This window comes from Portunus trituberculatus, chromosome 8 (assembly GCF_017591435.1).
Source record: "Portunus trituberculatus isolate SZX2019 chromosome 8, ASM1759143v1, whole genome shotgun sequence".
In the NCBI taxonomy this organism is placed as follows: domain Eukaryota; kingdom Metazoa; phylum Arthropoda; class Malacostraca; order Decapoda; family Portunidae; genus Portunus; species Portunus trituberculatus.
In genome coordinates, this window is record NC_059262.1 from 3,296,623 (window position 1) to 3,320,956 (window position 24,334).

General features: G+C 44.6%; 1 protein-coding gene across 1 annotated transcript; it reads left to right on the top strand.

Annotated features, from left to right (window-relative positions):
• The first annotated feature begins 90 nt into the window (after positions 1 to 90).
• LOC123499198 (signal-induced proliferation-associated 1-like protein 2) lies at positions 91 to 24,288 on the top strand. Its single transcript, XM_045246932.1, has 22 exons — positions 91 to 347; positions 5,274 to 6,956; positions 7,059 to 7,327; positions 7,553 to 7,692; positions 7,985 to 8,188; positions 8,713 to 8,869; positions 9,397 to 9,658; positions 10,124 to 10,239; positions 10,661 to 10,786; positions 11,227 to 11,351; positions 12,075 to 12,196; positions 12,667 to 12,802; positions 13,284 to 13,415; positions 14,167 to 14,453; positions 15,384 to 15,522; positions 16,308 to 16,517; positions 17,795 to 18,127; positions 20,117 to 20,251; positions 20,730 to 20,874; positions 21,225 to 21,921; positions 22,120 to 22,347; positions 22,595 to 24,288. The coding sequence occupies exons 2-22, from the start codon at positions 5,665 to 5,667 to the stop codon at positions 22,803 to 22,805; spliced, it is 5,466 nt and encodes a 1,821-aa protein (XP_045102867.1). The 5' UTR covers positions 91 to 347; positions 5,274 to 5,664; the 3' UTR covers positions 22,806 to 24,288.
• Positions 24,289 to 24,334: the final 46 nt, after the last annotated feature.

A 24,334-nucleotide genomic window follows, 5' to 3' on the forward strand; every position in this document is an offset into this window, starting at 1 on the left:
CTAAAATTCACTAATAAATTCCTCTTTCCTTAGAACTCCTTAAAATGGAGAATAAAGGAAGAAAAAGTGGTAGAAAACGATAATTAAGACGGCTAGTGGCATCTGCCTCTCCCGACACCGCAGTACACAAGGCCCTCTCATTCATCGTTTGGGTCACTGAGTTGGCCTTACATTTCACGCCCTTACGCCTTACTCTGACCCTCCACCGTGACCCTGCAGTGCCACAAGTGCCATTCGGACCTTAGTACTAACTCGTGTAGTGCCAAAAGTGCCTGGGAGTGCCGGGAAATGAGTGATATGAAGGCGTGAAGGAGTGACACAGGCGGGCGTTCCTCGTGGGTCGTTTGGTGAGTCAGGAGTCAGTCTTTGTATGGGACTCACAGGGATGCCTCAGGGGTATCCAGGGGGGCGTGAGTCTGTCAGGGGGTGGAGAAGGACCTGAGGGATTAATTTGGGGTATGATACGTAACTGCTGAGTGTTGTGTTGGATTTAAAGGGCGTGTCTGAGTTGCGCCAAGTTCATCTTAATTAATAGATTTCTAAGTGTTCTGCGTTGTTTTGATTTCCAAGTGTGTTTTGTTTGACTTCCTGCCTGATGCCATGAGACTGTAACTTGTTGTGTTTTGTGTGTTTTAAGGCGATTTCTTGGTTAGGAAGTTTTTTTTGGTAGTTGGAAGAGTGAGTGTGTTAGTTACCAAGGTTGAGTAGCTGTTAGAAGCCTGTGTGTATGAGTCAGAAAGGTTACAAGTTTGGATAATGGTTCAATACGCTTTATTCTTCCACTGTTACCATCCAAACCTTCAGAAAACCCATTGTATACACAGGGTACAATAAAGTGGCAGAAAAAATGTCACCAAATCTATTACTGCTACAGGTGCCTCAGGATTTCTTCCGAGTCAGGCTTTTGTATTTACCTCCAGCAAGTGAGACCTTTGGGAATGCGGGGTTTTGGGAGGGATGAGGCGAAAAGGAGTATCTTAACAGGTGTAAATTATGAGAATCACCTAAAACATGGCAAATATATGAACAAAATCATTCAAAATACACCTGTTGCATTTTTTCATCACTGTATTTTTGTATCAAATGTATACAGTGGGTTTTGTGAAGGTCTGGAAGATAATAGTAAAAAAATAAGGCATTGGAGTTATTCACGACCATTACAGTTATTCCTTCCCATTATTCTTCACAAAACAACCAAAGCACCCAAACAGTCCATCATTATCACCCTCAGCCTTGATAACTGTTCCCACCACTGACATTTCACTGAGGAGGATAAGGCGGCAGGATATTGCAGGAAATGCCCATCCTGTCGTCAGTCTCGTCTCTCCAAACATTCTTTGCTCATTCATATCTCACTGTGTCGGAAGTGGTTGTGCTGAGAGCATATGGTGAAAATTAGGTTTAGTTTCTCTATAAAGGTTAAGTTCAAAATGGTTCTGTCGGTGTGTTAGTTAAGAAAAGGAGAATTGTATAGGAGTTTGTTAAAAGGTTTTGTTAGGATGCCTGACAATAAAGGGACGTGAAAAATTAGCATCAGTTTCTATTTAAAATTCAATTCAATATTTAATTCAGAATTGTTGTTAGTATGTTTGTATTAATTTAGGAAATGAGAATACTTTTGTGGAAATCTTTTTAACTAATTTTTTATAGAAATTGACCTTTATTTATTTGATTTTAGCCATTTATATTCTTAACACGTCTCCTTTTTTTGGTGGAAATCATTTTAACTTACTTTTTATTATTATTTATTTATCTCTTTTTCTTACCTTCTATATTCTTCACGCCTAACTTATTAATAGTACCTAGCTAATCTCATTATTACTTACCTATTTATCTATTTTTCCTACTTATAGCTTTCATACATACCGTATCTTTTGCCCAAAATCTTCATAACTAACTTTTGTAATAGTAATCAAGTCTTTATTCAATGATTTTTTGCTACTTGTATTGAAAACATGCCTCAGTTATTGGCCAACATACAAAGAAAAAAGTCTTGATACTAACTTTTTAAAGGTTTTTTCATTGGTTGACAATAATGAAAGCTTTTAACTAACTTTTCTTAACAGTTCTTTATCAGCCGACATACCAACGGAATCTTTTAAGTATCTTTTGTTAACAGTTCTCCTTCACTGTCTGATATACTGATGAAGTCTTTAAACCAACTCTATTGAATGATTTTACTTTACTGACTGACATAATAACAATCTTTTATCTAACTATTAACCTTTTCCCTACAACTTGCAACTATTCAAATCACTAGAAACAATGTGTGTTATCTCTAGAAGCATTTTACAGTCTTATCCAAATTTCATGTTGGCTAGAAATTGCTCAGTCTATTCTTTTTAACAACTTCTTTCTTTAATATGCTTGTAAAAATGTCATGCAGTCATTAGTAGAGTTGTGAATTGTTTATTGCAGTGAAGGGGTTAATTGTTCACCTTTATTAGCAGAAATAATGACATTTTTTCAAGGGTAGTTTTATGATTCCAGTGATAGTTTGTGATACTTTAACAAGGATCCTTTATTGTGGTTGAAAAAAGAGAACAACTATGAGGTCCTGGTTAATCACTCATGTGGCCTTTGAAGCAGAGATAACACACACACACACACACACACACACACACACACACACACACACACACACACACACACACACACACACACACACACACACACACACACACAAGCCTGGTCCTCTCAAATGTCACTTACAGGGCATATCAGCTTTCCTTTTTATTTATTTGTTTGCTTTTTTAGTTACCTTAGTTATAGTAGTGGTAGTAGTAGAAGTAGTAGTAGAATAATTAGTAGTAGTAGTAGTAGTAGTAGTAGTAGTAACCAGCCCAACTTACCACATCTCAGTTTCTTCATAGTTTTTGTGTAACTTTTAATATAGACCATTACTTCAGTTTTTTTTACTTCATTTTAATACCATTACCAGCTTGCCACGTCCACCTAGACTTGGGCAGCCATGGAGTGCCACCTGTCTCTATCTCTTACTGACTACAACAGCTCTACAGGTCAAAGATCTCTGCCTGTCACTCACCACACCATCCATAAATCTTCCTCTCTGCCTTCCTCTTGCTCTTCTCCACCATTCTAGGCAGCACCACAACCTTCTCATTCCTCCTCATCACATGCCCAAGAAGACTTATTTGTCTGATTATTGTCGCTCACCACACCATCCATAAGTCTTTCTCTGTCTTCCTCTTGCTCTTCTATCTACCATTCTAGGCAGCACCACAACCTTCTCATTCCTCCTCATCACATGCCCAAGAAGTCTCATTTGTCTCATTGTTGTCATCATTTCCCTCTCTGCTGCCATCTGCCTCTGTTTATCCATATTAGTTCTTCATGCTGTCCATGGTATCTTTGGCATGTTTTAAGGGGCATTTTAAGACAGTTTGGCATGTTTTAAGGGGCATTTTAAGATAGTTTGGCATGTTTTAAGGGGCATTTTAAGACAGTTTGGCATGTTTTAAGGGGCATTTTAAAGACAGTTTGGCTTCAAAATAAGCATTTGTATGGTTTTGTTGCATGGATGAGACATGGATCAGCATTTCCCAACCTGCGGCACCCCCTGGGGATCCTAAAATCAATTATAAGGGGTGCTGGGAACTAATGCACACACTTCACTTTCTTTTATCCTTCTACTAACAAGATATTAGTTAGGGGGTGCTGAACTGCTTAGACATGAGAACAGGGGGTGCTGTGGACGGAAAAGGTTGGGAAGCGCTGAGTCATGGACAGTGAACAGGAAGATGTAAGAAAAGTTGGAAGCAGCTCAAATGTGGTTATGGAGAAGAATTTTGAAGATACCATATAACACCAGCAGACAGTATTTAGCTTAACTTGTGGGGTGTGATAAAGAAGGGAAAGAAGAAGAAGAAGAATGATGATATTTAGAAGAGGAAGAAGTAGATAATAATGATAATATGATAATAATGATAATATTATAAAAGTCTTAAGTTTATCAGTACTATTAGATATTTGTATATGTGTATGTGTCTGTGTGTGAGTGTTTGGTTCAGGTGACGGAAGTTTGATAAGAGGCAGATAAAGAGGCAAGACTTGTTGATTAGCTATATCTGGCTTGGTGAGAGGCATCTGATAGTGTGTGTGTGTGTAAGTGTTTGTTTTAGTAAGTTTATGTTTTATCTTATTTTTGTGGACCATTGTAGAGTTTTATTTGATGTTCTAACTTGTCCTGAAAATTCTGCATTGAATATCTATACTACTAGACTACAAATACCAGTCACTAACTGCTAACTAACTTCCACATTTACTGAACTGTATAGCAGTGTGTATATTGTATTGAATATTTTGTTGTTATCCATTTTGTATTGCGTATCTTGCTGACATTACATTTATACTCATGTCAATACACTAATAAGATAACAATGTGTGTGTGTGTGTGTGTGTGTGTTTAATCGGATGATATCAGATACATCCGTCTTAAACTAAGCTCATGACAAGACAAAGGCGGCTTCACTCAATCAACATTATGAGATATACTAAAACTTATTGCTGAGAGAGAGAGGGAGAGACATATCACTCACTACCCAAGCCATCACAGCAAGGACGAGCAACACAGCACACCATACTCAACATACATGGCAAACACAGCATAACTCCCTCCCTTGACTCTTGTCTGTGCAGGGAAGGGCAGGAAACACATCATAACACACTCAAACATGACACAACATTCCCATTGATATTAGTCGAGGAGGTGTGGGTAAGTGTGGAGCAGGAAAAGTGTTAAAATATATCCAATCGCTCAGAAGTAACACATTATTCTCTCTCTCTCTCTCTCTCTCTCTCTCTCTCTCTCTCTCTCTCTCTCTCTCTCTCTCTCTCTCCCTCTCTCCCTCTCTCTCTCTCTCTCTCTGTCTGTCATTCTTGAGTTACCCAGTGTGGGGAACTCAGTAGCAGTGATGTCATGTTGATGGTGTACAGAGTGGCTTCCTCATCCAATTAAGAATCCCTAGCAGTGGGTGGTGGTGATGGTGGTGGTGGAGGTGGTAATAAGGTGTGTGCATCTCGTGTGTGTGTGTGTGTGTGTGTGTGTGTGTGTGTGTGTGTGTGTATATGTATGTGTGTGCATTCTGTTGTTATTTATTGTTAGTGATGTTTTTGGTGATAAGTGGTTCTGGTTCTTGTAAGAGTGTGTTTCTAGTGGTGGTGGTATTGGTGGTGGTAACAGGAGCATGTTATAGTGTTGTGATGGTGTGTTATGGTGTATTAATGTTGTGTTTGTTGGTGTGTGTGTGCAGGTGATGGAGGAGTGGCCTGGCGGCGGCGGTGGCAGCTTGACACAGCAGCGTGCAGGTCTTGGCGTCCCCACACAGCCTGCAGCAGCCGGCCTAGCCCACACCCAGCCCACCTGTGCTGAGGGTAGCCTGAGTCGGGGCTGGTGGAGTCTGGCCTACCCTGGCCACTGGGACTGGAGCAACAGGCGAGCTGTGTGTGGCTGTGTGACGAGATGAACAGTGGCCACACGGCCAAGGAATGTGCTGGCCAGCGGGTGTGAGTGAGTGAGTGAGTGAGTGAGTGCGCGTGCGGCCAGCGGCGGGAGACACATGCCAGACACCGCCGACGGCCGCTGCCACCAGTGTGACAGAGACCACGGTGCATGGCCGCCACGCTGGCCGCCCCCGGCCGGCAATGAGGAAGGCCGAAGTGATGAACGTTGGCCCGGCGGCCGTGCTGGGCCGGGGCACTGCGGGCCGTGCCCCGGCCGGGCTGGGAGGGCCAGTGAGCTCCCTGGACTGTGGCCCGCTGCTGGGGACGGCCCCGGCCCACTCAACTAATGTTCTCAATAACAACAACAATGTGGAGGCGAACGGCCTGGACGATGCCACTGCCAACAATAACAACAACAGCAGTACCAACAATAACAACAACAATAATAATAACAGTAACAAAAGCAGCAACAGTAACAACAATAACACCTCCAACACCAACACTAACAGCAGCAGCAGCAGCAGTGGCAGCAGCAGCAGTCACAAGGCTGGTGGTGGGCGGCGCAAGGGTGGGGAGGGGTGGGCAGGAGGGGACGGGGTGGAGCAGGGCTCGCTGGGGTATGTGAGTGAGCGCGTGCGAGCGCTGAGCATCAGTGACAGGTCGCGGGGTGGTGGCGGTGGCCACAGGTTTGGCTCGGCAGATCTGCGGGCGTCTTACAATGAGCGGTTGCGGTCTGGCCCGGCCAGCCTGCAGCCCCTGGGGAGGGGCGGCCCAGGCTCCCGGCCTGGCCAGGAGGTGGGCGGTGGCTTTGTGTACCTGAGGGGACCGGTGGGGGGTGGCTTGTACCGCAGCAACTCCTCCCTGGACCTGGACCATGAGGGTGAGGAGCCGCCGCCGCCCTCACCGCTGCGGCGGGAGTATGGCTCCCACGGCTCCATCAATGTGGCTGCCGCACCGCCCGAGGCACTCTACTCCATCCTGCGTGACCTGCAGCCGCCCAGCCAGGCACTGCGGGCTGGCCAGGGCGAGGTGGCGGGGGTGGTGGGGCCGGTGGAGGCGGAGGCCACGTCCCCCAAGGCGCGGTCTAAGTTCCAGCGGCTGTGGGACCGGGACAAGTCGTCCATCTTCAGGAAGCTGCGGTCCAGCCGGGGTGCTGAGGCTCCCAAGGTTGACAACGCCTCAGACTCCAGTGGGGGCGGGGCAGGACGCACCCAGCGGCCCGCCGAGGCCAATGGGGATTCAGACAGCCGGGGTGAGGATGTGCCAGCTGCTGTTCCAGCCCGGCGGTCGGCCTTCGCCCACTACGACTGCCGGTCACTGGCCAGCCAGTTCAGCGCCAGCCAGACCCGCCAGCTGCTGGCAGAGCGTGTCAACACCACCACCGGCGCCTCGGCTGCTGCCATGGCTGCCACACCGCACCACGACAGCACTGAGGACCTCGGCCCGGAGGAGCTGGACCCGGGTGACGGCCGCAGCAACACCCTCATCAACAGGTGTGTGTCTCTCACTTTCTACTCTCCCTCACTCACTCCTCTCACTTCTTGAGAGCTTCCTGACTCTCCCTGACCCTGCCTGACCTTGTCCTGTCTCCTCAGCTGCCCCTTCTTCCGCAACGAGCTGGGTGGCGAGGGGGAGCGCGTGGTGAGCCTCAGCAGGGACTGGGGCAGCGGCAGTGGTGGCAGCAGCCCCATGGCGGCCACCAACCTGCACCGGCCCGTGGCAGCCTCCACACTGGGACTGCTGGAGCCGCCCATTGGACTGTCCCACTGGCAGATGACCCTGTGTCCCTACGTCAGGACTCCCCTCACTGTGGAGGCCGTGGACCAGGGCTCAGCATACTACAGGAACTACTTCTGTGGCCATGGTGAGTGCTGCTGTGCAACAGTGCAGCCAAAGGAAAGTTGTCATGTTCTGAGAAAATATGCACAGAAAGTAGGAGCAATAATGTTGATGGTAATGTTTTTATATAATATCGATGTCTTTTGAACTTGTGAAATAAGTTTTATATTTCTTATTTACTTTTATTGAACTGTGAAACAATCATTAGAAAACCTTCCCACACAACTCTCCGTTCTCCTTTGCCACACAGAGCACCAGAATTGGTTTGGCGTGGATGACTCGCTGGGACCGGTGGCCATCAGCATCCGGCGGGAGAAGGTGGACGAGGGCATGGACTCCACCCACAGCCTGCCCACCTACCAGCACCGCCTCATTGTCCGCAGTGCTGAGGTGAGATGCTGCCTCAACATACCCTTATCTTGGTCCAGTGATTTTTTTTATTTAGTTTTTTATTTATTCTTATTTTGCTTTTTATCTTACTTTTGCTATGGAAGAGTGCAAAGCTAACCTAACCTGATGCAGCTGTTATTGTTATGTATGTTTGGTAGAGGAGGATAAAGAGCCTAACCTAACCTTATTATTGAGGCTAAATTTGTTATAAGAGAAAGCCTTACCTAACCTGATTTAGCCTAGCCTAACCTAACGTAACCTAACCTAACCTAACCACTCTCTCTCTCCACAGTTGTTCAGTTGTCAAGGCACAGTGCTGGAGGAAAGTCTTGGCCGGCCATCGGGAGAGAAGGGGCGCAGTCCAGGAGTGCGGGAGGCCCTGGAGTATGTGTGCCCACAGCTCTCCCTTGGCTGTCTGCGTCTCGGCCAGTCAGGATCCCACACGGAGGAGGCCCTGGCAAGGCTTGATGACCTGGGCATACATAACAAGTTCAAGGTGTGTGTGTGTGTGTGTGTGTGTGTGTGTGTGTGTGTGTGTGTTCTTTTGTCAATAAAGTATTTTAACGTGACTGAAGCTAATGTAACCTAAACTAACATAACTTAAACTAACATACACTTAATCTAACCAAACCTACCAGTAATTCTCAAACAGACCTTTTTATTCTAACCTAACTTGACTTAATCTAACCAAAACTAGCAGTTCAAACTAACAGAAACAAAAACGTAAGCTAACCAAACCTAATCAAACTGAAACTAAGCTTTAAAAACAACCTTGTAAGCTAACCTATTCTAGCATAAAATGAACATAAACCTAACCAAATGTAACAATATCCCCTAAGATAACCCATTTATTTTAGCCTCTCCTTACCTAACCTTAACCTAGCCTAACCCAACCCAACCCAATCCAACCTAACCTAACCTAACCTAACCTAACCTAACCTTGTCTTACCTTACCTAAACCAACATAACTCAAACCCAACTAAACCCAGCTAACCCCTCAAACAACCCTATATTCTGCAGGTGGGTGTGTTGTACTGCAAGGCGGGACAGACCACAGAGGAGGAGATGTACAACAATGAGAGCGCTGGGCCGGCCTTCTCTGAGTTCCTGGAAATGCTGGGACAGAGAGTCAGACTGAAGGATTTTGACAAGTACCGAGGTGGCCTGGATAAGAAAAGTAAGTGGGAATTGGAAGGAGAGGAGGAAGGAAGAAGAGAGGGATAGTTCTCAGTTGGGTAAGGGAGAGATAGACAGTAGAAGGGACAGATAGAAAGATGGTAAGAGAGTGAAGGAGAGTTAGTGTTAGGGTAAGAGAGATAGAGAGTAAGAGACAGTGAGTGAGTGAGGTAGCCAGGGAGTGTGTGTGTGTGTGTGTGTGTGTGTGTGTTGCGGTAAGGAAGAGATAGAGAGTAAAGAGTGAGGGAGAGTAAGAGGCAGTGAGTGAGTGAGGTAGGGAAGTAGTGTGTGTCTTGGTGTGTTGAGCAAGGGAGATTGAGTAGTAGTAGTAGTAGTAGTAGTATATGTGGTAAATGAAAGCAGTAAAATAGTAGAAGTAGTAGCAGTAATAGTAGTAACATGAGATAAAGAAAAAAACAGTAATAGCAGTAGAAGTAAAAGAAAATCAAAAAAAAAAATAGCAGCAATAGAAATACACAACACAAATACACACACACAAACTAACCACCACCACCACCACCTCCACAGCTGACTCCACGGGGCTGTACAGCGTCTACAATCAGTACCGTGACGTGGAGGTGATGTTCCACGTGTCCACCCTTCTTCCGTTCACCCCAAACAACCGCAAGCAACTCCTCCGCAAGCGACACATAGGGAACGACATAGTCACCATCGTGTTTCAGGAGCCTGGTGCGCCTCCCTTCAGTCCTCGCCACATTCGCAGCCACTTCCAGCATGTGTTCATTGTGGTGCAGGCCATCAACCCGTGCACCGAGAACACACAGTACAGGTGAGGCTGGTTCTTTGTGTTTGTTGGGATGGTAAAAGCTTGTATTTATTTGTTTATCTTTGTTTCTGTGTGTGTGTGTGTGTGTGTGTGTGTTTGATGTGATAGCAGTAGTTTGCATTTATCTGTTTATCTATGTGTGTGTGTGTGTCTATATTTGTTTGTGCGTGTGTTTAGTGAAGTAGTAAAAGCTTGTGTTTATCTGTTTACCTTTCTGTGTGTTAGTTTATTTGTGTGTGTGTGATAAAGCTTGTATCTGTGTTCTATCTATTTCTCTGTGTGTGTGTGTGTGTGCATGTGTTTGCGTGTTTGGTGGGATAGTAAAGCTTCTACCTAAGTATCTATTTGTCTATCCATCTGCTTATCTGTGTGTTTGGTTAGTGTGACCTGACCTAACTTGACCCAAACTTAACCTAACCATTAAGGGTGTCCCAATTCCCTTTTCTGAGGCAACATCTTCCCCTGCAGAGTTGTGGTGAGCAGATTCAAGGACGTGCCTCTGTTTGGCCCCATGATGCCTGAAGGAGCCACCTTTCCCAAATCCAAAGGCTTCACTGACTTCCTCCTGGCTAAAGGTGAGAATGTATGGCTGTTTGTATCTATTGTAACCCTTCATGTGTGTGTGTGTGTGTGTGTGTGTTGCAGTAAGGAAGAGATAGAGAGTAAGGGAGTGAGTGGGAGAAAGTGAGAGTAAAAGAGGCAGTGAGTGGGTGAGGTAGGGAAGTAATGTGTGTCTTGGTGTGTTGAGTAAGGATGTTTCTCTTCCTCTTCTTTTTCCTTTTTCCTTCTTATTTATTTTCTTCAGTCCACTTTGGTTTTTGTGGTTTTCTTGTTCTTCTCTATTTTCTGCTTTTTTTTTTAGTTTAGTAGTAGTAGTAGTAGTGTGTTGAGTAAGGGAGATTGTAAGTAGTAGTAGTAGTAGTAGTGCCCTCCCTTTCACACGCTCACTTTAATGTATATGTATACCACACCTAATGGCTGTCTTTCCCTTCTTCAGCCATTAATGGGAGATGGCAGCTTTGCGTTCGGAGAAGTTCGCAGCGATGGCAACACGCACACGACATGAGTACTTGAAGGACCTGGCACTGAACCACTCCTCCTCCACCACGCTGGACACCTCCACTAAATTCTGTGAGTGTTGTGGGGTTACCAGGGCAGAGAGAGAGAGAGAGAGAGAGAGAGAACTTCAACTGAACCTTTGTAACCCTTGAAAATCCTAATAAACTTTCTCTTCACCCTTTTAAATCAATAGAACCCTGAAAACACTCTTAAAAACCCCCACAAACCTACAGTACACCCTGCTACACCATGAAAACACCCTTAAAAACCCCAAGAAACTTCCATCACACCCTGCTAAACCCTGAAAACACCCTTGGCAACCCTAACATCCTGCTACACCTTTAAAAAACACAACAAACTTCCATTATACACTGAAAACACCCTTAAAAACACTCTTAGTAACACCAACGACCTGGAAACACCTTTAAAACATCCTTAACACCCCCAACAAACTTCCATCAGACTGTATTGAACCTCCGAAATACTCAGCCTTACTTCTATCTTCCCTGCAGCACTGATGGGGTTCTCTCGAGGCAGCAAAAAGGACAAGAGAGGCATTAAGTATGTGCCAGACTCCTCGCTGCGTGGTGCTCTCTCTTGGCCAATGACTGTCCATGATGCCGCCCTACAGCAGAACGTAAGACTTTCGTTCCTTGATTTTGGCTAATTTCTTGCTTTGTTTTAACCCCTTCAATACTGAGACACATTTTTACCCTGAGTTTTGAGTATGATTAGACAATTTTATTTACACTAGCAAGGTTTTATGGAGGTCAGAAGGTTAATGATCAAGAATCTTCACTGTTTTAATCCCCACATGAGATTCTGAAGCTTTACAAAATTGCCTAATAGTAGCTTGAATAAATATGAAGATGTGTCATGGTTCTGAAGCGATGAAGGGAACTGGTAATCAAGTGGACCTTTTCTTTTTATTTATTTTTTATTTATTTATTTTATTTTGCTTCCCTTGGCTGGCTTCCCTCCTGGATGAAAAAAATAAATAAATAAACAGGCAGTGTAGGGGAAAACTCTGGAACTCCCTGCCTGCTTCTCTATTTCCATCTTCCCATGACCTGGACTAATTTAATCTCTTCAGGACCAGGATGCATTTCATATTCTGTTCACTATTTACTGATTTTGTATAGCTTCAGAAACATTTATTGGGATTAGAATAGTGAAGACTCTGGCCAGTAATCTTCTGACCTTCATAGACCCTTCCTGATGTAAATAAAATTGTCTAATCATTCCTAAAACTTGAGGTGAAAATATGTCTTAGTACTGAAGGGATTAATTTAGTTTGGTATAGTTCTCTCATTAGTTTAGTTTGTATGGTTGTGTATGGTGTGACTGTCTTCCCTGGCAGGTGGACTGTGTGCTGGGTGTGTCGGCGGACTCTCTGGTGGTGGTAGAGGAGGCAACGGCAGCTGTCATATTCGCTGCCCCATGCAAGAGTGTCATTGGCTGGACCCTCAGGCCGCAGCAGGGGTGAGTATGTCTGTCTGTGTCTGTCTGTCTGTCTGTCTGTCTCTCTATCTATCTATCTATCTATCTATCTATCTATTTGTCTGTCTGTCTGAGTATTGAATTTCTTGTCTATAAAAGAAATATCAAACAATGTAATCTAACCTAACCTAAACGAATATCTGTAAACAAAACTAGATTTATTGATAACATTCTTTCCTAACACAAATATAAACAAGACACTATTAATATTCTCTCCTGTCTAATACATATATAAACAATTACTAGATACACCAATAACATCCCTTCTCTCATAACACAATATAAACTGAACACTACATACGCTAACAACACTTTTTCCCTCATGTCTTCCTCACTAACCCATAACACACAAGATACACCCAATCATTTGTACCCCTTATCTAAAAAGAAAGAAAGAAAAGGCAAAAAGATACATTATTTTACTCCCTCACTCTCTCTCTTTCACTCCCCAGGCTGCGAGTGTTCTACCATCAGGGGGAGTGCCTTCTGGTCCACCTGCGCCCTGGGACCCCTGAGACTGAAGGGGAGGAGGTGCTGGCCGAGATTGTAGCCAGACTCTCAGCTGTCACACAGGGAGCTGAGACTCAGGTGTGTGTGTGTGTGTGTGTGTGTGTGTGTGTGTGATTTATTCTAGTGTTTTTTTTTTTTTTTTTTTTTTTTTTTTTTTCTTTCTTTAGGTCGTTTCTGTTTGTTCTTAATTAGTGTGTGTGTGTGTGTGTGTGTTTGAACAGAGTAGTTAAAAATATGAAAAAAGAAAAGAAAAAGGGTTGGCTAAAGAACAAAATAAGTAAAAAAAAAACATGGTCTAGCAAGGAACAGAGTAGGTAGTGCAGGCAGTTAGTTGTAAGGTCCATATTCAGAACCCATCACTGCTTTCCAAGGGCTCCAGTTGAAGATATTCATGTTTCTAAGAGTATTTTCATTGTTCTGGTGATAGATTGGCAAGATTTCTAGTTTATTTAGAGGAGAAACTGTCTTGAAAACCCAGCTAGTTGTCTCTGTGGCTTAGGAAAATTGTTGTAGTGGGAAGGTAAAGCATTTTTAATACAGTCCTTGTGTTGTGGTGCAGGATCTGGTGCTGAGACGTAATCCTGCCGGCCTGCTGGGGTTCAATGTGCAGCAGGATGGCGTCATCACGGAGGTGGAGCCCTATGGTTTGGCGTCGCAGGCTGGGCTGAGACAAGGAGCCAGGCTGGTGGAGGTAAACCAATACGAGATGCACTAATAACCTTTCATTTCTTGTCCCTTTTTTACTAACCCATAAGACATAAGGTACTCCGTCTCACTCCCAGACTGCCAAAATGATGTCTCTCTTGTGTTTTTGTGACTGTTCTTTGTGTTTCTGTTTGACCCCTTCAGTACTATGACGCATTTTCATATTCAGTCTGTTTACTATTTGCGGATTTTATACACCTTCAGAAACTTATGTGGGGGATTGAAATAGTAAAGATTTTCTGACCTCCATAGACCTTTCCTAATATCAATAAAATTGTCTAATCACACCCAAACTCAAGGAAGAAATGAGTCCCAGTACTGAAGAGGTAATGGTGAGTGATGCTAGTGGACATTTATCTAGTTACTCATCCAGTCACTCAGCCAACTACCTGTCCAGCCATTCCAGTCATTCTAGTCACTCAATCAGCCAACCAGCCAGCCAGCCACATATCCAGTCATCCATCCAGCCAGCCAGTCACCCAAATGGCCTGCTATTCACTCACCTAGTCATTCACCCAACCAAACACTCAGTCATCCATCTACTCACCATTTCATTCACCAATTAGACTACCTTATCCACTCATCCACAAAACCCACAAAACCTTATCCATTAGACCCTTCCTAAGTCTGTAGATTTGTATAGCACCACAAAAGTAACCTTAAAAACCCCAGTAACATCCAATAAGCTGAACTAAACCCATAGAACTCTAACCCACTACCACCACGCCCCACCACAGATCTGCACGGTGACGCTGGCCACACTGTCCCAGGAGCAGATGGTGGACCTCCTCAAGACCTCCATGACCGTCACCGTCACCGTGGTGCCGCCCCACCCCGACGGGGCGCCCCGGCGAGGCTGCAACGTTCCCACCTGTGGCTTCCTCCTAGGCGGCAGTGAAGGGGACTATGAGAACCTTACAACACCAGAGCAGCTCTCCTCCCGCAGGCACCACCACCATCACCATCATCACCACCACCATCACCCACACCACCACCGCAAGTCACACCACAGGGAGGCTCATAGGTAAGCTGCTGCTGCTGCCTTGAATTGTAGGTGAGGTTAGGTTAGGTGAGGGTAGGGTAGGGTGGAGTGGGGTTGGGTAGTGTAAGGTAGGGTTCTGGGTACGCCTGAGATGCAAAGATAGACAGTGTGAGTCATTTAGTTGTGGTTCTAAGGAGACAGGCAAGTTTCAGTGTTTTCTATGCCTTATGAAATAGAAAGGAGTAGGTTAGGTTAGGTGTTAATTTTTCACCATACAACAAGACCCCTTAAAATGAATACCAGGTAGAAAAGACAGTAGTAGGAGTGTTGATGATCTTCACACCACACAACCCCTTAGAATTGATACCTGATACCCAAACAGTAGGAGTCATTAATCACCACCACACCACCACAGCACATCATAAGCACCAAGACAGAAGTACGAGTGTTAATCTTCACCACCACCACCACCACCACCACCACCACCACCACCACCACCACCAACACAGAACTCCTTAAAATAGATACCAAATACACCAAACATGAGTCGTATTAATCTTAACACCTATCAGGAACACCATTACATTAGCACCAAGACAGAAGTATGAGTGTTAATATTCACCACATCACCAGTACATCTTTACAGAACTTGAAATAGGTACCAAATACACCAAACATGAGTCGTATTAATCTTAACACCTATCTGGGACACCATTACATTAGCACCAAGACAGCAGTAGGAGTGTAATCTTCACCACATCACCAGCACACTACCCCAGAACTTAAAATCAATACCAGGTAACCAAGACAGTAGTAGGAGTCTTAGTCATTTTCACCACACCAATCTAGGACACCAATCAGTTAGCACCAAGACAGCAGTAGGAGTCAGGTATCCTTAGCTTGTTAGCACACTAGCCTAGGACCCCATAAGGACCCACGGGAGCCAAGCCGCGTCCCCTGGCCCTCCACCAGGTATGACCGCAGCCTGTCGCCTCCACGTTCCAGCAGCAGTTCGGGCTACGGGACAGGCAGCTCCTCTCGTTCCTTCTCCGACCACCCTGAATCCTCCCGGCCGTCCCATCACTCCTCCGCCCACCCTGGAGACCGGCAGGTGGGTGATGGCTGCCTCCTGTTCAACTATCACTGTCTTAAATAATTACTAGAATCATTAAACATCTTTGCAGAACTAGCAAACTTCATTTACACTCTGTTAAACCATTGAAAATCAGTTAACTTTGACTAGATCTTGTTAAATTACTGTTAAACTATCACTAGAATCAGGAAGACACCTTTGGAAATCTTGCAAACTTCAAATACATTCTGTTAAACCATTGAAAACCACTGCTAACTTCAACTAGATCTTGTTAAACCCTTAAAAACTCCAGCAAGCTTCAACTAGACCCCAAAAACACCCTTGAAAATCCCTGCAAATTTCAATATCCCTGAAAAACACTAGCAAACTTCCATTAGAGCAGGTGTTCTCAGCCTGGGATTCATGAACCTCCAGAGACTCACAAGATTTCCCTAGGTACATTGATGGTTGCTGTAATAATATCCTTTGCAGCACCATTGCATATTGAGTCCGTGTCAGTCAGTAAAATAACTTTCTGTTCAATGTCTGATTACTTAGGGATTGGGTGGATGGTCTCATAACTCAGGAGGTTTTAATGAGAAAAAGGTTGAGAACTCCTGTCTTAGACCTTGCTAAACCCATAGAATCGTGAAAACACCCTTAAAAACACTATAACTTACACTGCAGCCTGTCAAACTTGTAGATCCATGAAAAACACCCTTAAAAACCTCAGTAACCTCCACGAAACCTAACAAAACCTTGAAAACCCCCAAATAACCTCCACTAACAAACACACACACACACACACACATGTACACCAACAGAACAACAACAGTGGGGATTACGAGGCAGCGGGTGACGGGGAGCGTGGTGGCAGTGGCGGTGGCAGCGGCGGCGGCAGCGGTGGCGGCAGCATAGAGGCCACAGGAACCCTCTCCAGCACCAGTTCTGGCCACTCAAGCGACCAGTGGACCGAACCGCTGGATGAACCAACCGACTCACCACCACCACCACTACCTGCACGGTCCGCCCAGGTATGTGTCTGTCTGTCTGTCTGTCTATTTGTCTGTCATTTTCCTTTGTCTGTCTCTGTTTATCAATCTCTTTATCTCTATTTGTCTGTCTGTCTGTCTCTTTTTCTTTTTGTCTGTTAGGGGAGAAGAAAGAGAGGGTGAATATTGGTAAGTTTCCTCTCTCTCTCTCTCTCTCTCTCTCTCTCTCTCTCTCTCTCTCTCTCTCTCTCTCTCTCTCTCTCTCTCTCTCTCTCTTGCATGCTCAAATTAACTGCATATATTTTTGCATTTTATAAGTATAGTAGAGATTATTATTATTATTATTATTATTATTATTATTATTATTATTATTATTATTATTATTATTATTATTTCCTCAGTTATGATTTTTTTCAAACTTAAAGGAATGACGTTGACTTATTTTTTTCCAACTATGTTTTTTTTTTTGTTTTGTAATAATTATGCATCTTGAGAGAAAACATCAGCATCTTGGCATTTATTTTTTATTATTATTATTACTATTATTATTATTATTATTATTATTATTATTATTATTATTATTATTATTATTACAGGTAACTCTCAATTTACACGTTAGATGCGTTCCAAGAGGCATCTCATATTTCAAAATTCGTGTAAAACAAACTTGTAATTCTCATAAGAAACACAAGATAACAGTGGGGATGTGGGATGTGGTCCAAATCGTGTAGAAGCAAACTGATCGCACAAATCTAATTAATTATAATATTTTTTCGGTTGCGTATTAACAAACTCGTAAATTAAATACGTGTAAATCAAAAGTTACCTGTATTTGTTTATTTATTAGTGAGTGGTGTGATTTATTAACCTTATAGTGAGTGTGTAGACTATAGTTATTGTTTTGACTAGTGGTATTGATCCCTCATTATTTATTAACTCACATCACCTATTAACTCTCAAGAATGTCCTTTTTTTTACCTCTTAACCTAATCACTTATATTACTCTACTGTTCTTTCACTTCCAATCCTTCTTACATTCATTGAAAACTCTATCACTTCTCCCACTCTTGTTTTCTTTCCTCCTTCCTTTCATTTTAAACAGTCACTTCTATTTCACATCACTTAACTGCCCAGATTCTCTCTCTCTCTCTCTCTCTCTCTCTCTCTCTCTCTCTCTCTCTCTCTCTCTCTCTCTCTCTCTCATTTATTTATTAATTTATTTATTTATTTATTTATTTATTTATTTTTTTTTTTTTGTGTGTTCTTTTATCTTGTTTGCTCCACCACCACCACCACTCCACCTCACTCTCCACCCTCAGAGCACCAAGCGACGTGGCGAATTCTACCGCACTTACCACGGCCACACCTCCTCCACCTCCTCCCCATCCACACACCACCACCACCCACATCCACACCAGTACCCATCACAACCACCACCAGCAGCTTCACCAACATACCCATTCACTTACACCACATATGCATCCACATCCCCCGCTCCACATGCAACCTGCCCCTCCGCCTCACCCTCCCCCACCCTGGCATGGCCCCACGTCTCTGAGTCCACACAGGGAATGGAGAATGATAACTATGCTGTTCCGCCACCTCATCCACGCCCTGTCACTGCTGCGGCTGTTTCTGATGAGCCGCTAAGAGTAAGGATTGGTGGTGGTGGTGGTGACGCTGGTGGTGGTGCTTGTTTTCGAGGTGTTTTGTATACTTTTTTGTGGTTTGTGTTTTTTTTTTTTTTTTTGTGTGTTTAGAATTTGTGGGTTTTTGTTTGCTTAATTTTCTTCCTTTCTTCTTTTTTTTCTTGTCTTGTTTTTATTTTGTTTTGTTTCATTGTTTTTGTTTTGTTTTGGTATTTTTCGCGGTGGTTTTGTTTGTATTTTTCTTGTATGTTATTCTTTATTTTGCTTTTCTTTTTCTTTTCGTTTCTCTCATTTTCTTTGCTTTCTCTTAATTTGCTTTAGATATCCTTTTGTTATTCATCTATTATTACCAGTTATTCATCATTACTCATCTACATACAGACGTCAAAACAGCATGAATTAATACAAAACGTGAGCCTCATTCATTACTCATCTTTACTCATTACTAAGGCATGGCATGAGTTATACATCTCAAAATTATTCATCATTCTTTACTCATAAAACTTAAAATTACTCACCTCATACTGCTCATCTATATTAACCCCTTCAGTACCAGGATGCATTTCCATATTCATTCTGGTGACTATTTGGTGATTTTATACAGCTTCAGAAACTTATATGGAGATTAAAATAGTGAAGACTGTGACCATTAATCTTCTGCCTTCCATACACCCTTCCTAATGTCAATAAAATGGTCTAATCGTACCTAAAACTCAAGGTAAAAATGTGTCGTAGTACTGAAGGGGCTAAAGCATGGCATGAATCAACAGTAAATACTCATCACTGACTCAATGTGTACTGGTGAGTGAGTGAAAAGAAGCATGGCATGAGTGAGGCAAATGTAAGAGAGTTTGTTCATCTGGGTAGTGAATGCATGAGGTAGTGAGGCAGTGTTTTGTAGTCCCTCATGAAAAGAAAGAGTTAGTCAGTCAGTCAGTCAGTCAGTCAATCAGTCATTCAGTCAGTCGGTCAGTGCTCTCCTATCATGTTTCTTGTGTTGTATTAGTAAGGGAGAGAGAGAGAGAGAGAGAGAGAGAGAGTGTGTTAGTGTTTTAAGTCTCTCATATTTAGTTTGAGAGAGAGAGAGAGAGAGAGAGAGAGAGAGAGAGAGAGAGAGAGAGAGAGAGAGAGAGAGAACCAGTGACTCATCCTTTCTTTACTCTCCTCATATCTCAATGCTCAATGTTCTCAGTCTTTAGAGGGCAGAGAATTAATCAGTATTCTTTCTAATTCATGTATTCTTTGCCAGGCTGTGGAAGAGATCAGGCAGTCATTTAATCAGTCAATCAGTCTATGAAGTCTTTCTTTATCTAATCATGGTGTCTTTTTTGATAACACTGCTCAGATGACACACAGACACATTTCCAAACTTTTCTTTATCACCTGCATTTATCTCCCTCTCTCTCTCTCTCTCTCTCTCTCTCTCTCTCTCTCTCTCTCTCTCTCTCTCTCTCTCTCTCTCTCTCTCTCTCTCTCTCTCTCTCTCTCTCTTCTGTGTTATTTAAAAAAGGTGTTCTTTGCTTGTGTTGTCTGTTTGTGATGTTCAGTGGTTGTTTGTGTGTGGTTAAGTTGACAGAGTTAGAGACAGGTCATGAGAGAGAGACAGAGATACAGAATGAAGTTTATTTTAGCTGAGGCTGTTTTTGCTTGTAGAGAGAAGGAAGAAGAAACACGAGAAAGACAAAAATGCACTGAAAGGCACTGAGGAAGCCAGACAAACACACAGGTAGACAAACAGAGAAACCTGCACACAGACAGACAGAGACAGAGACAGGGTGAGGAAGGAAGAGAAACACAGATAACACTTAGAGAAAGAGAGAGAGGAAGAGAGAAAGCACACAGATAACACAGAGAGAGAGAGAGAGAAAGCATACTCAGATAACACATAGAGGAAAGAGAAATCACTTACAGATAACACAGCTGACCTAGTTTTAATACACCACCACCACCACCACTACCTAACACCCCCCCCCTGCCACTCTACCCCACCAGCAACTACCAAGTGCCAGCGACTATGATAACGCTCCCTTGCGACCGAGTGAGGCGGCAGCAGCAGCGGCGGCACGGGTGAGGAGTGGCAGTGACCATGCAGTGCCAAGTCCCCCGCCAGGTGTCACCCAGGGCCAGGTGTGTGGGGGGGTAGAGGAGGGAGATGCAAATTAGTTTTTTATTTATTTATTATTATTTTATTTATTTATTTTATTTATTTATTTTTAGTGTATAATGGGTACTGGTGGAGGAAAAATGTTAGAATGTTGAAAAGTCATTAAAAAGATCATTTGTTATTTTTTTGTGGTCAAGGTGTGTGTGTGTGTGTGTGTGCGTGCGTGCGTGTATTGGTTATTGATTAATTGGCTTTAATTTGTTATTTTCATTTTTTTGTTTTGTTTATTTGCTTAATGTATTTATTTCTTTATTTTTTGTTTATGTGTTTCTTTATTCATATTGTTTCATCTTTATTTTCATCACATTTCTCATTTACTCACTTATTTGTATGTTTTATTGTATCTTGTTTATTTACCTTATCTTAAACATTTATCTCTTATTACAATCCAAACTAAATAAATTCCAACTTGCCTAAACAATGTCGTCAATCCCGGCACAGGTGAGCGAGTACCTGGCATGGCGCAATGAACGTCTGAACGGCAACATGCGCTCCAGCAGTCTGCCCGGCCACCTTCCCCGCCCCCCCGGCCAGGACGACCCTCCAGCCGCCCCCCTGGATCGCTTACACCCAACACGCAGCGAAGGTACCTCAGTGATTGCCTTTCTTCCTCGCTGTTGTTGTTGTTTTTGTTCCTGTTGTTGTTGTTGTTAGGGCTAAGATCTGTCCTTGTGTGTGTGTGTGTGTGTGTGTGTGTGTGTGTTCGTTCCACTCCTTCCTTATTGTCTTGACTGTTTTTTGCTGTTTCTTCTTTCTTCTCTATCCTTGTGCTTGTGTTGTTTTCTTCCTTCTCTCTCTCTCTCTCTCTCTCTCTCTCTCTCTCTCTCTCTCTCTCTCTCTCTCTCTCTCTCTCTCTCTCTCTCTCTCTCTCTCTCTCTCTCTCTCATTGTACTGTCTGTGCTCCTGTCTCACCAAACACTCTGCTCTTCCTTACAGACGAGCTCTCAGGGGGCAGTGGATCACCCAGCAGCCGTCACCAGCACCGTGGAGGAAGCATCACCCCGTCCTCCGCCTCCTCCCGCAACCAGTCCCCGCGCACGGTGGCAGCAGAGGCCAGGCTGAGACAGGCAGCTGCTCCACGCAAGAACAGCCAAAGGAATTCGGCAAATCTGGGCGCCTCTTCTAATCTACAAGAGGAACTGTTCCGTCTGATCAACCCAGACTATATATCGGATGGGGACGGTGCGAGGGAGGGTGCGGAGAGGCCCAGGGCATATAGTCTAGGCGTTCCTGCCCTCAGCCGTGGCGGTGGGAGCTCTGACAAACCCTCCGGCAAGACAGGAGGTTCAGGAGGGATGGGTGTGGAGCGCACTAACCCTTCCATGCATTTACTGAGCACCACCAAGCCTCCTCCACCTCAGGGCACATCTATAGGGTACAGAGGACACCCACAGCAGCCTCACCCGGCCCTCATCCGTGACGGTGCAGCTGAAGGGCCGCCACAGACCTCCCAGCAGACCGAGGTGGCTGAGGTGGTGGTCTTGACAGCACGGCCAGCCACTGTCATCTCCAATTCCTCCACGTCCAGCCCAGCGCCGGCCAGCGAGCAGAAGGCCGGACCCAACGCAGACCACAGGATGAGAGGGCAAGCACACCAAGGGGACGTTAGCCACAGGGGAATGACGCAGGATAGGTAAAGGATTGGCTCTCTTATATTTCTAGATCTTAAGTTATGTTAGGCTTGTTTTTTAGTCTGTTTTTAATTATTTTGTCTATATTTTGTTGTGTAATACTTTAGTGATCTTATCCAACTTTTCCCAGAGTGTTTTTTTATCTACACAAGCCAAACTATTCTTACCTCACACTTCCTCCCAAACCTTCCTCCACACAGCAGCAAGATTCACCCACGGCTGGACACTCTGGAGGACAAGAAGAGCTCGGAGGGCAGCGAATGGGACAGGGGCAGTGGACCAGGGCTAGATGTGGACCAGGAGTGGACGAGCCTTGTCAACACAGCTACCCAGGCCATAGAGAAGAATGTGGAGGTCGGGGCAGCACCAGCCAGGCCGCCACCCCCTCCTCCATCACAGTGGCCGCCTCACCACCTCCCCACACACAGGTGAGTGTCTGCCTGCTCAGGGGTGTGTGAGGTGGTAGGCAGGATAGAGGACATAGATTGATGGCTTAGTAAATGTGAGGATAGAGAGAGATGGATGCCTAGGATTGATTTGATAGATGGATAGTATTTATATATAGGTACAGGGTTTCATAGAGGATGGATAGATAAAGGGATTGTATAGATAGATAGATGGCTTAATAGACTGACATATAACTCTCTCTCTCTCTCTCCGTGATTTGTGTTGCAGCACCAGCGGGACAGAGACGCCCATCCTGCATGACCGCGTGGCACAGCTGGAGCGCCGCCTGGCCGAGGAGCAGCAGCGGTCTGAGCAGCTAGAGGACGAGGTGAGTCAGCTGCGCAGTGAGAACCGCAAGCTGCAGGAGGATAGTCGCGCCGCTGCCCAACAGCTGCACCAGTTCACCGAGTGGTTCTTCAACACCATTGACAAGACGTGATGCAGTGACCAGTGCTGCCATCATGCCATCTCCCCGTCGTCTCATAGCTGCTGTGTCACTCCTCCCCTCACCCCAGTCACCAGGGCATCACCAGTCTGTCGTTTCACCGCTGCATCAGCACACACACTGCTGTCCTGGTGTCCCTCACTGGTTGGGAGGAGTAAGTTTGGTGTGTTTTTGTGTCTCGTCACCGTGTTTCAGCCAGATTGCATTCTCAGCCACCAGGAGATATAATACTACTACCACTACTACTACTACTACTAGGTGTCTAGGCTACTACTCTTTGTACTGTCTGTTGAGGTATTCATGTCATGAACAGCCATAGAGAACGATGTACTACTACTACTACTACTACTACTACTACTACTACTACTACTACTACTACTACTACTACTACCACCACCACTACTACCACTACCACCACTGCTAATACTAGTTAACTATTCAGTGGTCTACATATCAGTGTTTGGCACATGTTGCCTGTTGCTTTCACTTTCTCAATTGTTGTGTTGAACATTGAGTTGGTTCATGTCGTGTCATTTCATGTTTCCTTGGACATCACAGTACTGAGCAGAGCACAGGCCTGCTGATACCATGCCATGCCAGGCCAGGCCAGGGCAGGCGTGGTGGCGGCATGTTTTGTGCATCACTCAATTGTTTAGTTGAGCAACACTGGGTCTGAGAGTTGTCACACGTCTCCTGAAGGGCATCATGCTGTTGTATCGAGAGGCATTCTCAATACCAAATTGGATTAGAATTAGAATGTAACCCAGTGTGGATGTTGCCGCCCTGGCCATCCATCACTGCCCATCCCCCACCCACCCACCCACCCCGGGCTGCCTCTCACCCTTGTCCTGCCGTCCAGTGACTCGAGCCGGCAAGCCTACTTAATTTTAACAGAGCTGAAAGTGCCTTTTTTTCATTGTTACCAAAGTGGCGCTGCCCCTCCCCTGCCCCTGCCGCAGGGCAGCACCACACTGCACCGTCCTGTGGCCAGGCGGGGTGTCGGGGCAGCACCACTGTGCCCGTTATATTCCCCAAACGGAACTTCTCCGAGTGCCTCGTCTCCACACGTTGACTAAAGCCAAAGAGTGTTTTGTTTTTCCCTCCGGGGATGAGAAAATCTATTAACCGCAATGTACAATAAACAAAGCGTTTAAGCCAAGTAACTGAAGGTTAGTATTAAGACTCCAGCACCGCCCTGGACCATCAGTTTGGTAATGTTGCAGCAGCCGTGTGACTGTGTGTGTGTGTGTGTGTGTGTGTGTGCGTATGTGTAATATGCAGAAATATTCTCCTGGAAGCCATTCTTGATTTATTTTTCATCAATGTGTGTGTGTGTGTGTGTGTGTGTGTATGTGCCTTATTTTGGTCGATATGTGTAGATGCTGCAACACTTAGCACTTTTAGGACTAGTAGAGTATATTGATTACTTTTGTATCAGTTTTTATTTTTGTCTGTAATAGAAAGTTAACCTAAACCACCATTCCTTTTCTTTCCTTCCTTCCTTGCAACCCAGAGCAGCCACG